Source organism: Coregonus clupeaformis, chromosome 13 (genome assembly GCF_020615455.1).
Source record: "Coregonus clupeaformis isolate EN_2021a chromosome 13, ASM2061545v1, whole genome shotgun sequence".
Classification (NCBI taxonomy): Eukaryota; Metazoa; Chordata; class Actinopteri; order Salmoniformes; family Salmonidae; genus Coregonus; species Coregonus clupeaformis.
In genome coordinates, this window is record NC_059204.1 from 3,854,559 (window position 1) to 3,868,906 (window position 14,348).

At 41.3% G+C, this 14,348-nt stretch overlaps 1 protein-coding gene across 2 annotated transcripts in view; it reads left to right on the forward strand.

Annotated features, from left to right (window-relative positions):
- The first annotated feature begins 7,228 nt into the window (after nucleotides 1–7,228).
- The window catches only part of LOC123492144 (tubulin-specific chaperone cofactor E-like protein), an 88,460-nt gene continuing 81,340 nt past the window's right edge, over nucleotides 7,229–14,348 (forward strand). Inside the window, exons 1-4 of one of the 2 annotated variants that reach the window (XM_045224141.1) lie at nucleotides 7,229–7,483; nucleotides 9,907–10,074; nucleotides 10,342–10,518; nucleotides 11,492–11,631. In XM_045224141.1, the coding sequence (XP_045080076.1) occupies nucleotides 10,377–10,518; nucleotides 11,492–11,631 (282 nt within the window). In that variant the 5' untranslated portion in view covers nucleotides 7,229–7,483; nucleotides 9,907–10,074; nucleotides 10,342–10,376. The remainder of the gene's footprint in view (nucleotides 7,484–9,906; nucleotides 10,075–10,341; nucleotides 10,519–11,491; nucleotides 11,632–14,348) is intronic. The other variant, XM_045224142.1, reaches the window with a different exon arrangement.

The following is a 14,348-nucleotide window of genomic DNA, read 5'->3' on the forward strand; positions in this document are numbered from 1 at the left end:
TCTACAATTTTGTTTCTGGTGTCCTTTGACAGCTCTTTGGTCTTGGCCATAGTGGAGTTTGGAGTGTGACTGTTTGAGGTTGTGGACAGGTGTCTTTTATACTGATAACATGTTCAAACAGGTGCCATTAATACAGGTAACGAGTGGAGGACAGAGGAGCCTCTTAAAGAAGAAGTTACAGGTCTGTGAGAGCCAGAAATCTTCCTTGTTTGTAGGTGACCAAATACTTATTTTCCACCATAATTTGCAAATACATTCATTAAAAATCCTACAATGTGATTTTCTGGATTTTTTTTTCTCAATTTGTCTGTCATAGTTGACGTGTACCTATGATGAAAATTACAGGCCTCTCTCATCTTTTCAAGTGGGAGAACTTGCACAATTGGTGGCTGACTAAATACTTTTTTCCCCCACTGTATATCACAGATCACAGAACTATATCAGGGTGTCTCATGCAGCACTTTAAGTGGGGTTGCATAGTTTATTTGACTCCTGATACCTGGCATCTTTTAGCTTTCACCAGCGCATCAATATCAGGCGTTACATCCTGAGTGGCAGCCAACTTCAGGATGTGATTCAAGTGCTTGTGCGTGAGCCTTGAGCGCAGCTTTGTTTTATTTATGCTCATTACAGAGAACTTGCTCACAAAGATATGTGGTTCCAAACATGCACAACAGTTTTGCAGCGAGGGCTGTCAAGTTGGGGTAACCTGGCAAGAGATTCTGATAAAATGTGTCCAAGCCAGCTGCGGTAAATTTGCCCTTCAAATCCGAGTCACACTGCAAGTATATTATTTCAAGTTGGATGCTGACGGGCAGATCAGAGGGATTCACGGTTAATGGCGAACAAAAAACGTTGAAGTCTTTCTCCAGTTCACCAAAAATCTGAAAGCGTTGCTCAAACTCCCTTAACAGTCCCGTTATTTTATATTTGAACCGCTTCATGTCTGCCACATGTTGGGTCGCGCACACATTTTTCAGACAGGGGAAGTGAGCTGCATCACCACCGGCGAGTTGCGTCTCCCACAATGACAGCTTCAACTTGAAAGAACGTATGCTGTCATAATACTGCGTGGCAACTTTGTTGCACCCTTGCAGCTGTTTGTTCAAGTTATTCAGGTGCTCTGTAACATCCACCATAAATGCAAGGTCCTGCATCCATTCTGCGGAATGAAATTCTAACACTGGTTTGCCCTTTTCTTCCATGAACTGTTCAATTTCTTCTCGTAAATCAAAGAAACGCCTCAGCACAGCACCTCGGCTTAACCATCTTACCTCAGTGTGGTATGGCAGGCCATAGATGTGGTCTTTCTCTCTGAGAAGGCTGTCAAACTGACGTTAATTCAGGCTTCTGGATCGGATGAAATTAACAGTTTGGATAATATAATAATAATAATATAATATAATATAATAATAATATAATAAAAATAATAACCACCTTCATGACGTTATCCATCTTTAATGACTTGCAACACAAAGCCTCCTGGTGCAAAATACAGTGAAAAGTCCAAAAATCACGTCCTCCATTTGCAGATTGCACTTTCTCTCTGAACTTTGTCACAACGCCTGCTTTTTTCCCGATCATTGAGGGCGCACCATCTGTAGCCAGGCTGACAGCGCGGGACCAGTCCACTCTGACCCTGTCCAGCGCGCTGACGAGTGCAGTGAAAATATCAGCTGCTGTCGTTGTATCTGTCATCGGCACCAACTCCACGAACTCCTCGGTGACGGTCAATGTGTCATCAACTCTGCGGATGAAAATGGCCAGTTGTGCAACATCTGTAATGTCCGTGCTTTCATCAATTGCAACCGAAAACGCAATAAATTACTTTACTTTTTGCTTCAACTGGCTGTCCAAATCCACTGAAAGATCGGAAATCCTGTCTGCAACTGTGTTTCTTGTCAGGCTGATATTAATAATAATAATAATAATAATATGCCATTTAGCAGACGCTTTTATCCAAAGCGACTTACAGTCATGCGTGCATACATTTGTGTGTATGGGTGGTCCCGGGGATCGAACCCACTACCTTGGCGTTACAAGCGCCGTGCTCTACCAGCTGAGCTACAGAGGAAGCCTGGTGCTTTTCAGGGCACACAATCTCCGCTGCCTTCATCATGCATGTTTTTACAAATTCACCCTCACTAAATGGTTTTGAAGCCACTGCGATTTAATTAGCAATGAGGTAGCTAGCTTTCACTGCAGCGTCACTGATGTCTCGGCTGTGAGTAAACACAGACTGCTGTTTCTTCAGACCCGCCAACAGTTCATTCACCTTCTCTCTTCTCCGCTGTCCTTGAAAGTTGTCATATTTGTCGGCATGAAGACTCACATAGTGGCGACGAAGGTTATATTCTTTCAGCACTGCAACATGCTGTGAACACACCAAACATACAGCTTTCCCATTCAATTCCGTGAATAAATAGAAGGATGACAATTTTTCTTGGAACACTCTGCACTCTGCGTCCACTTTTTCTCTTTTTGACAGAGACATATTGGGGCAATGAGGGTGCCAAAGCACATAATGTTAAAAGTAGAAGCCGTAATAAATATCGCGGGCAAAACAAAGTAGCTCATCCGGACTGGCTGCACTTGCTTGACCTATTTGCTCTGCCCCGGTATAAACAGTTTGCTTGCTTAACACAATTGCTATTGCGCCATCCAGTGGACACAATTGGAACAGCAGTTTCTTTTATTGAAAAATTGCAGCTCATTTTTATACTTTACAAAATCATCTCGCGGGCCGGATTAAACCCGTTTGCGGGCCTGATCCGGCCCGCGGGCCGGACGTTTGACACCCCTGGGTTAGAGGAACGAGGATTGTCCGAAGAAGCCTGATGCTTTTCTACTCTCAGATTTTCACGGTAAGGAAAGGAAACGATTATAGGCTAAATACAGCAGCCGTGTTGGGATTCGATACAAGGTTGGCGTCGGCTAGTACACTACATGACCAAAAGTATGTAGACACCCTCTTTGCTGCTATAACAGCCTCCACTCTTCTGGTAAGGCTTTCCACTAGATGTTGGAACATTGCTGCAGGGACTTGCTTCCATTCAGCCGCAAGAGCTTTAGTGAGGTCGGGCACTGATGTTGGGCGATTATGCCTGGCTCGTAGCCGGCGTTCCAATCATCCCAAAGGTGTTCGATGGGGTTGAGGTCAAGGCTCTGTGCAGGCCAGTAAAGTTCTTCCACACCGATCTTGACAAACCATTTCTGTATGGACCTCGCTTTGTCCACGGGGGCATTGTCATGCTGAAACAGGAAAGGGCCTTCCCCAAACTGTTGCCACAAAGTTGGAAGCACAGAATCGTCTAGAATGTTATTGTATGCTGTAGCGTTAAGATTTCCCTTCACTGGAACTAAGGGGCCTAGCCCAAACCATGACAAACAGCCCCAGACCATTATTCCTCCTCCACCAAACTTTACAGTTGGCACTATGCATTCGGGCAGGTAGCGTTCTCCTGGCATCCGCCAAACCCAGATTCGTCTGTCGGACTGCCAGATGGTGAAGTGTGATTCATCATTCCAGAGAATGCGTTTCCACTGCTCCAGAGTCCAATGGCGGCGAGCTTTACACCACTCCAGCCGACGCTTGGCATTGCGCATGGTGATCTTAGGCTTGTGTGTGGCCGCTCGGCCATGGAAACCCATTTCATGAAGCTCCTGACGAACAGTTCTCGTGCTGACGTTGCTTCCAGAGGCAGTTTGGAACTCGGTAGTGAGTGTTGCAACCGAAAACAGACACTTTTTAAGCGCTACGTGCTTCAGCACTTGGCGGTCCCGTTCTGTGAGCTTGTGTGGCCTACCACTTCGCAGCTGAGCCTTTGTTGCTCCTAGACATTTCCACTTCACAATAACAGCACTTACAGTTGAACAGGACAGCTCTATGAGGGCAGACATTTTACGAACTGACTTGTTGGAAAGGTGGCATCCTATGACGGTGCCACTTTGAAAGTCACTGAGCTCTTCAGTAAGGCCACACTACTGCCAATGTTTGTCTATGGAGATTGCATGGCTTTGTGCTCTCTTACGTGACTTAACGAAGGGAAAGCTGTGGTGAAATACAGAATTGAAAGATGTGAGACAAGTCTGGTAAGCAGACTCCATATTATCAATAAGTGTTGCGTCAAAAGACAGGTATTCATATTCAAGGCATTCACATTTTCAACTTATTTCAAAGATAAGTTATTATTATTATTATATTATTATAAAACACCAGCAGGGGGTGAAAAAGTGTATGCATTGTGGAACCCATCATTAGCTTGTGTTTCCCTGGGGAACATATATACTGGTGCACCTTTGTGATAGCAGGTGCTGAAATGTTTGGTGAAAAAAGCATTTCACTGGAATTCCTTCATGAAAGAGGAGACTCTCATTCATACACATTCAGCTTCATTTAGGATTCTGGAGACTCAACCGGTAGGCACATGGACATTGTTGTGTAAAATTGTTGCCAGTTAGGTGTTTATTTGTGTTGAGAATTGAGACCAATTGTCTAATTTAGTATATATAGTATAATTTAGATAATATGAATACATTGAGATTATATATTTAATTTGAAATGACCTTACTTGAAGTAATGTATATTTATTTTTGTGTTTTGCCTTTAAAGGTTATCAACCTAACTGACTAACTAACTAACGAACTGGAATTAAATAAAAGAAGTCAGAAGAAAATTGAGTTGTCCCTTGCGTCCTTCAGTCCTTAAAGAGGCCTTTTTCAAGTTTGGGCAAAGAGCTGCAGTGTGAACCATACACAACTTGACAATAAGGGTGGCAGATGAACTGGTCACTCTTGTGGGCTTATAGATGAGGGGATACAGATAGCTGGAGTATAAAGTATTAAAAACGTCATGTCAGGGAGTGGTTCTTACTTTTAAATAAGTTTATGTTGTACTCACCCAATAGAAAACAAATGTAATCTTCATTATTAATAAAATCCAAGGTTGATTCAAGGATATCAATAAAACTACCAATGTCAGAATCGGGTGGCTGATAGATGCATCCAATTACCACTTTTTTTTACCACCAAAAAATGTACAGGAGGGAATTTCTATGAAAAGAGATTCAACATCAATGTTATCAGATGTAATTGCGAGGTCCTCTCTTACAAAGAATTGAAAACGTTTATGAACAAAAATGGACACTCTTCCCAGTCTTGAGGTTCTACAGTGGTGAACAGCATTATAAGGAGATATGTCATAAAGCATGGTTGTCTGTTCAAGAGTATCCCAAAGTATTTTGCTCTGATGGTTAAAAACACAGTACCTCATATGGTCGACATCTCTCATTTGCCGTCATTACAGATTGATGGGCATGATTTCACAAGTGATAATTGGCCAAACAAATTAATCCGTCATCTCTAAACCAACAATTTATTCCCTATGCAATTCAGCAGAAATTCCATATCTCAAATGTATTCTAAGCCCATTATTAGGACATTTTGTATTAATTACTTGTCTTTTCCTGTACCACCTAGTGAAGGAATTACACTAAAGAATATTTAATGATATATATCCCTTGGGAGAATTCCTTAGGCATAGATTCAAACAACAGACCATTTGTGTTTACAGCAACACATTCTGGAGTGATATGTATGACTGGTTAGAAACAAAAATATATCCAATAACCCAGTTTACTAGAGATAATGTCACTTTCTGTATAACATTTGGAAGATAAGAACATAGAATTTCTATTGAATGTTTTACTTATTTTGGGTACATTTTATATTCATAAATGTAAATGCATAAAAACACAGCCTTCGCTTATTGTATTTCAGAAGAAAATATATATATTACTTCGATTCATTGAAATGTATATGGAAAAAAAGTTGTCAAAAGACTCTTGAAATGTATTAATGAATTAGATTTATTAGAAGGCCAAATAGCTTAGGTTATGCCTCATTTGTAGCCCATATTTTCTTTTCTTATGGTTTATTTGCTTTTGTATTTTGGTTTGTTTATTTAGCTGTTGTAACCCTTGTGTGCTCTGTTTCCCACTGACTATTTTAATGTATATTACGCCTTGTTGTATTTGTACATTGGCAATAAAAATAAATTTATACAAAAACATTATCAGAAGCACGTGATAAATGACTTCTGAATCTTCTTTTTTTTTGAACAACCACCTGAATGGTTTGGGAGGAGACAAAAAGGCTTCTCTGCACACAAGCTATGGAGTGTGGGACTTCATCTATAATAATTTGGCTGTTCTAAATTATTTTGACCAGCAGGTGCCACAAGTGAACACTGTGTTGATCAAAGCCTCGAGTAATGAATCTATTTTCGACACAATAGAGCCCGCCAGCTTGAAGTGCTAACATCCGGGTTCATTTAGCCATCCCTATTGGGAAAATGAATTGGGAATGAATATGGTTTTGGAATAAACCCTGAAAATAAGATCTGAGGTTAACACAGGTTTAGGACATGACCTTTATGAATGATGTGCTTGATGTGTTTTTTATTATGACATAAATGCTTAAATATTCACAAAAAGTGACGTTAGCTTATGAAGGTTATCTCATAGAACAAAACTTATAAAATCTCCTAAGCCTGTTTTTTTTACCACATAATTTATTTTCGGCGTTTATCCAAAAACCCTACGAGAACGCCATTAATTTTCTCCATAGGCTTTGTCTAACGAACCATGGTGGAGTTAATGCCTACAAAAAGACGCCATTACTATTTCTCTCTTGACTTGGGACACAAAGGCAGAACAATTACCTATTTCTCCAGTAGAGGGAACTAAAGGTGTCTCTCTCTTCAGATTCAATACATTGACCTACTTGTGTGTCTGTGAACTGTCTGAACGTTAGTCTTATTTTTTTTGAGAATACTTTCACTTTGACATTGTCATACTCAGGTCAGGTTAATAGCTGATACAGCGAGACATGGAAAGAATTTTCACTCTTTATTTCAGAGCCATACAAAGCTATTTATGGCTCTGGATTATTGTAAATATATAAAAGGTTTTTTGTGTGTGCTCCTGATAAGTGTGATATGAATAGCCATTATTCCAGTGTATTCATAGGTCCTATGTGTCCATATGCATAACACTGGGGATTTTTAAAAATCATTTCATCACTATTTTTCATCACTATTCCTCCCCCCAAAATGTTTTCATCATCTGTAAAATACCTGCTAAATGGACTTTTAAAAAGTGTTTTCTTTTGAGAATTGATTGACTGTTCTTTTCAATTGCGTCACTTCTTCAACGAAGGGGGAGGGTCTTTGAGTGTCTTCTGATATTTCCACTAGATATTACAGCCACAGCTGTAAACTATGTCGTAAAATAGCTTTTTGGTCTTAATTTAAGGTTAGGAGTGTGGTTAAGGTTTCGGTTACGGTTAGGTTTAAAATCACATTTTAAGAAGATAAATTGTAGAAATAGGCGGGGTTTAGGACTTTGTGGCTGTTGTCACTAGTGACGACCCCTTACCTAACCGAACAAAAATAACAAACATTCGAGGTGAACGATAGAGAACGGTAAGTGGAATCGAATGTTTTCTCAATGCGTATTCGAAAGATATGTATTTCAATGGTCTGACTGCGTAGGTATATTTCTCGATGATTGTTGTCATGCACCATTCTTTTAGGTTACAATATATGCCCTAAATCATAGCTACAGTAAATGAGCATGTATGTACCCGTAGTACCGTACAAGTAGCATACAACCTGTTACTTCAAGCACATATCATCATTGCCGCAAATAATCATTTAATCATGTCAAGAGTTATACAGCTTGGTTTCAAAGCAATGTAGTTTGATGCATTTTGTATTTTTTTATTAATTGTCTAATTTTTATTTTAGTTTGAATCATTCTGTTTTCAGGAAATGTTTTTCTCAATTCAAAAAATGGGCAGCGTCACAGCATGAAAACCGGTTCAGAATACAGAAACGTATAGAACCGTGCACGTTTTCTAACAATATAGGACATTCACTGCAATCACGTCACAGTCACATTGGCCACGTTCTAGAATGAATAACTAATTGTTACATCTTGTTCTATCATATAATGGTTTTTACCCCCAGTTGGGCTACAAACGTGTTGTCATGGCAGCTGTGCGCATGACCCCTACCCCCACCTTCTCCCATAGGCCAACCATGTACTCCGCTCTTCATTTATAATATAACCTACCGGTCCGGTAGTTGTTTGTAATGGAAGTCGTGCTCACAGGCTATAACATATTATCGTTGAGTTTTGTCACGTTTAACCTTAACATCCAAAACCTGTTTCTGTTGTGTCCTTATGATATGGCATATGTTCATGTTTTGAGGAGCCAATGTTTGAGGCGACAGTAAGCCTAGTGGTCACAGAATACAGTGTTCACATTGTCAACAAGCATGTTAAAGAATTTGCGTTAACTCCAGTTATTATTGAAGAGCATATCTCAAGTCTGGCTGACTTGTCAAGGCAAGCAGGCTGTGGTTTAGAACCCCAGAAATCACATTGCTATAGGCTATTTTATCAGACATACTACAAAATTCCAGCCAAGATCGCTTGGTAATGTAACTAGGAACTAACGTTGCATCTATAGTACCAAGGTCACTCTCTTAGCCCTTATAACGACCTAAAATACTCATGAGTCTATCAGGGCTAATCTTCCTGGATTCATACTCAAACGCAAAATTATCTCAGTGTTAATCTGTTTGCCCTCAGAAGCACCTGATCTGGGCTATTAGGAGACACTTCTTTGATCCCATGTGTATCGGCATAGAAACCAGAGGGTCTCTGATATGGGAAACCTTCTCTGACTGGACTTCACACAGGTTCTTGACAGAACCCTGTCTGTATGGTGTCATCATGTTCAGGGCTGGAAACAGAACCACTTGAGATAGGCCTACTGGTTTATTGGCCGTTTTACACTACTGAGCCAAGCTGAACTGCACTGGCCTGGTTACGTATCCACCATAGTGCTGGAAAGGGCAAAGTGAAAATAAAATACCTGAGTTAGGCTAGTTCTGTACGGTTCGAGTCAGCATGATAGTGTGAAAAGGGTAGACTGTGAGTTCAGATGGGTCCAGGCCAGAGAATCAGTTTGCAGACAGACAGAGCTTAACCCAACCAGATAGTGAAACTGATAAGTCTGATCATTTAGGAAGCACTGTAAGAATCAGACACCTGTGTCCTTACGACAGGAATGACAGATCTAACTCCAGACCTGGAGAGCCACTGAGAATGTAGGCTTTTGTTCCAGCCCAGCAGAAAAACACCAGGCCCTGATTTCAACTAATTGTGGTTCAGAGTCAGACTGAAGACCATGATTAGTTGATTATTTGAAATTGAAACAGTGCTGCCCTTAATGAAAAAAATATTGCAGTCAGAGTGCATTATAACTGCAGTACACTGCAGTATGCAGCAAATACTGCGTCCAAAACAAGTATATTTTTTACTGCAGTCATTTTGCAGTGTAACTGCAGTTATTCTGCAATTACTGCATCGAAAATACCACAGTCGACTGCAGTTACTGCACTTTTACTGCATTTTAAAACTGCAATCTTTTTTTGTAAGGGTGGGCTGGCACTAAAGCCTGTGCACACAGTAGCACGCCATGACCGTTGGAGTTGGAAAGCGTGTATGGGCTTTTCTTTTGCCCCAACAAATAGACTGTTGCGTAAACTTTATGCAGGCTAAGTGAACCACAAATGTTAGAGATCAATGATCTCTGTCAGACTAGTATTAAATCAAACAAGAGAGTCAAACAGGATACATTAAAGTACATTAGATTAGAGTGAATCGTTGTTGCTTCCATTGAAATAGGTCATTATATTTCTATGGTTACTTCATTGAGATGATGTCAAAATGTGGAAGGATAATGGGGTCACTCTTTTAGCTCATGTGACACGCGCTCTCTTTCTTTCTTTCTCCCCCCCCCGCCCTCTCGCTCCCTCTCTCGCTCCCTAAGCAGCAGTGTACGAGGGCTGTGCTGCGTGAGCCCCTGGCACTGCCTCCTCGTCCACCAGGCCTGGCCTGAGCCAGAGAGGGAGAGAGACGGCACCTCCACACCACACTACAGCCCAGAGGTGTCTGTCTGTCTGTGGTCCACATCAACTTCACCCCTAGAAGAGACATATTTGTGAGTCGATATTTCGGAACAGTTTCCGCTAACCTCAAGTCAATGTTTTGGAGCGTGAACAAGATTTGACTTGTTAGCATGTAGGCTAGCAGCAGACAAGTCAGTTGAAAGGGCATGTAACTAAAGCCATGTGCTTTATCTGTAAAGACCTATAGTAGCCTCTATATGCTATACCAAGTGTTTCCAAGTCTGATTGGCATGGACATGTGCTGTGTGGTGTACCCAACAAGTCCTACTATAGTTTGTAACCATACCCCTGGGTGTAAGTCTCTGTCTCTGTCTCTGATCAGACAGTTGGGGCCATGGAGACCTCTGATGAAGAGGAGGGGCGCACCTTCGTCCAGGTGGTCAGTGAGAAGTATAACCCAGAGAATTTCCCATACTGTCGTGGGAATGGCATGGGTGTCGTGGTACTGTCTAGTCCACAGGGGTCGCCCATCAAAGGTCAGAGGTCAAGGTGTTATAGATCCGTAGCTTATGCTGCCTTCAAATGCTCCTCGGAAGGAGGAAATACGAGGTTCCGACTGGACAACCATCACTTCCGAGTGGGAATGTTGGAGATAATTTTACACGAGTTGTGACATTTTATCACTGACCTGTCACAGTTTCAATCAAAAGATGATAAAGCAAATACATTTTTGACATTGTCAAACTTATCAATGTGGATAATGTAGCTAGTTTGACCATATTGTCAACGTTAAACAAGCTAGCTAACAGTATCATTAGCAATGTTAGCTAGCTCATCTAGCTAGATAAAATCAAATTGGTTGAGGAATTATTCCGACTTCAAAAGCACTTGAACACAATAAAGTCGGACTTACGACATCATAACTGTGAAGTTTCCCAGTTCCGACAAGCATTTGAAGGCTGCATTAGCGCGCTGACTTTGATTGAGTAATAACTCAGGGATTAGGTTGCCTATGCATCTTTTCTCTCTAGCATTTGTATGTTACCTGCTAAACTAAGTTGGTGGGTGCAATATGATTTATAGTCTAATGAACATGTCTGAAAAAGTTGTTATTCCTCAAAGCAGAAGAGTCAAGGGCCACACTTTACAGCCTACTTGCTGTTTTACAAAGAAAACCCGGAATTAATAGGTAATAACTCCATGTAGGCCTACTCGCATGCGTTGTACAGGGAAATCACACAAGTTATCATCTTCTAGTTATCCAGGAATACTGCGAACTCCATGTAGGCTTACTTACAGTATATCCCTTATATAGGGTATCCATACATCATAAGTCATTCTCTCATGCCTTAGCTCCTGAAGGATACTGCCTATGTAGTGATGCCAAAATAAGTAGGTGATACCAGGTTGTTGTCCCTCATGTATTGTGAATGTGATTCTTATTGACTGTACAGTTTGTGATTCAATAAAGAACAATTATGTAATAGAAAGATTGGTGTCTCCCTCCAGATCGTCTGAACCTGCCCAGTGTGCTGGTCCTGGATGGCTGTGGCATCAGTAAAGCTGGGGACAAGGCTGAGGTGGCCACCTTCTGTGCCCATGTGGTGGAGCTGGACTTGTCCCACAACCAGCTGCAAGACTGGGGGGAGGTGGGTACTGTAGTTTTCCTTATCCTCCTCACCCTTGCTGCCATGTTATGCACCATTTATTTATCAGCAGCTAGTAGGGGTGTAACGATCCATCGAAGTATCGATTTATATTCCTATGATCCAACTACATCGATCTGTGCTCGGCGAGTTGGCCTTTTGGACAACATATATCGATCTAACATCGTTTTAAAATGTAATAAATCGATTGTATCGATACTAGGAAATAACCCATTGGATTTAAGCACGTCAGACTTTATATGGATGTTTTTTCTTAGCACTTTTAATGATAAAGGCTTTAAACATTACTCGATTCAGTCTGCCTATCCGTGACGTCATCGCGCCAACAGCAGCGCAAAGGCGCAAAGACAACAAAACATAGCATGGCGGACGACAGAGGAGAAGCCGACGAGCGAGAAATTATCAAGCCACCATTGCGGTCCTTACAAGAAACAGGAATCTAGGAAACTTCAGCTGCACTGTCCAGTATCCAGGTATTTATTTCAGTCACACTGGTTGAATTTTTGGCCAAAAGGTTACTGAATCGATTTCAAGTCACTGAATCGTTTCGGATCGTATCGTTCTAAATGAACCAATATCGTCCTTGAATCGTATCGACAACCACGAATCGTGAAACAAATCGAATCGTTGTTAAAACGAATCGTTACACCCCTAGCAGCTAGCTATTAGCATGAAGGCTGGCAGTACACAGTCAATGTTACACATTTCATTGTTTTTATAATTTTTCATAATTTTCAGAGATTAACTTTTTTGATACAAGTTTGCCTTACTTTCTACACATATAAGGTGTTGTTTTATCCAGACAGTTTTTTAAGTCCAATAGCTGTTTGTAATGTCCAGCCTCTCCTGGCTAGCATTTAAAGAAGCATGTAGCAAATGGAAATGGACAGTATCCACTACCAAAGCACCCAAAACAATTGCCCAGAGACATCATTGAACAAACAAATCCAACAAACAGTCTCTCAGTCAGTGCCAATGCCCACATAAAAAAATAGGACAGTTTACTATAGTACTACAGTTTATTATAGTACTTACTATAGAATTCTATAGTATTCTGTAGCAAACTGTGGTATACTGTAGAAAATTATACTACACACTGTATTATCCCTCGATCGTGTAGTGCTTGCTATAGAATTTAGTAGTATACTGTAAAATACTATACTGTATTGATATGCTAATATAAAATGTGCATATGCCCTGAGATATTAATAATAATTAATATCATAGGGACACACACAGATCCTGAACAGCGCTGGAGAAGATGGCTGCCGTTTTACAGCCCTCTAACCATTTGTACTATTATGTGTGTTTTTCCGCGTTATTTGTAATTTATTTTGTACATAATGTTTCTGCCATCGTCTCTTATAACCAAAAAGAGCTTCTGGATATCAGGACAGCGATTACTCACCTCGTATTGGACGAAGATTTTTCTTCAACGAGGCGGCCGCGAAGGATATCATACAGACACCCGACAAGGCCCAAATCCCGTCATTCGCGTGAGGAAGAGACGGAGATATCGTGGACGTAGATCGGGGGTGCCTTGTAAGGATCCGACGGCGAAGCGAGTAAAGTGCCTCTTCCATCAATACTATTAGCCAATCTTCAATCACTGGATAACAAATTGGATGACCTAAGATTACGGTTATCCTACCAACGGGACATTAAAAACTGTAATATCCTATGTTTCACCGAGTCGTGGCTGAACGACGACAATGATAACATACAGCTAGCGGGCTATACGCTACATCGGCAGGATAGAACGGCTGACTTCGGTAAGACAAGGGGTGGCGGTCTGTGTATATTTGTAAACAACAGCTGGTGCACAAAATCAAATACTAAGGAAGTCTCGAGGTTTTGCTCGCCTGAGGTAGAGTATCTTATGATAAGCTGTAGACCACACTATTTACCAAGAGAGTTTTCATCTATATTTTTCATAGCTGTCTATTTACCACCACAAACCAATGCTGGCATTAAGATTGCACTGAATGAGTTGTACAAGGCCATAAATCAACAGGAAAACGCTCATCCAGATGCAGCGCTCCTAGTGGCCGGGGACTTTAATGCAGGGAAACTTAAATCTGTTCTACCTAATTTCTACCAGCATGTTAAATGTGCAACCAGAGGAAAAAAAACTCTAGACCACCTTTACTCCACACACAGAGACGCATACAAAGCTCTCCCTCGCCCTCCATTTGGCAAATCTGACCATAACTCTATCCTCCTGATTCCTGCTTATAAGCAAAAACTAAAGCAGGAAGCACCAGTGACTCGGTTAATAAAAAAGTGGTCAGATGACGCAGATGCTAAGCTACAGGACTGTTTTGCTAGCACAGACTGGAACATGTTCCGGGATTCTTCAGACAGCATTGAGGAGTACACCACATCAGTCACTGGCTTCATCAATAAGTGCATCGATGATGTCGTCCCCACAGTGACCGTACGTACATACCCCAACCAGAAGCCATGCATTACAGGAAACATCCGCACTGAGCTAAAGGGTAGAGCTGCCGCTTTCAAGGAACGGGACTCTAACCCGGACGCTTATAAGAAATCCCGCTATGCCCTCCGACGAACCATCAAACAGGCAAAGAGTCAATACAGGACTAAGATTTAATCGTACTACACTGGCTCTGACGCTCGTCGGATGTGGCAGGGCTTGAAAACTATTACAGACTACAAAGGGAAGCACAGCCGCGAGC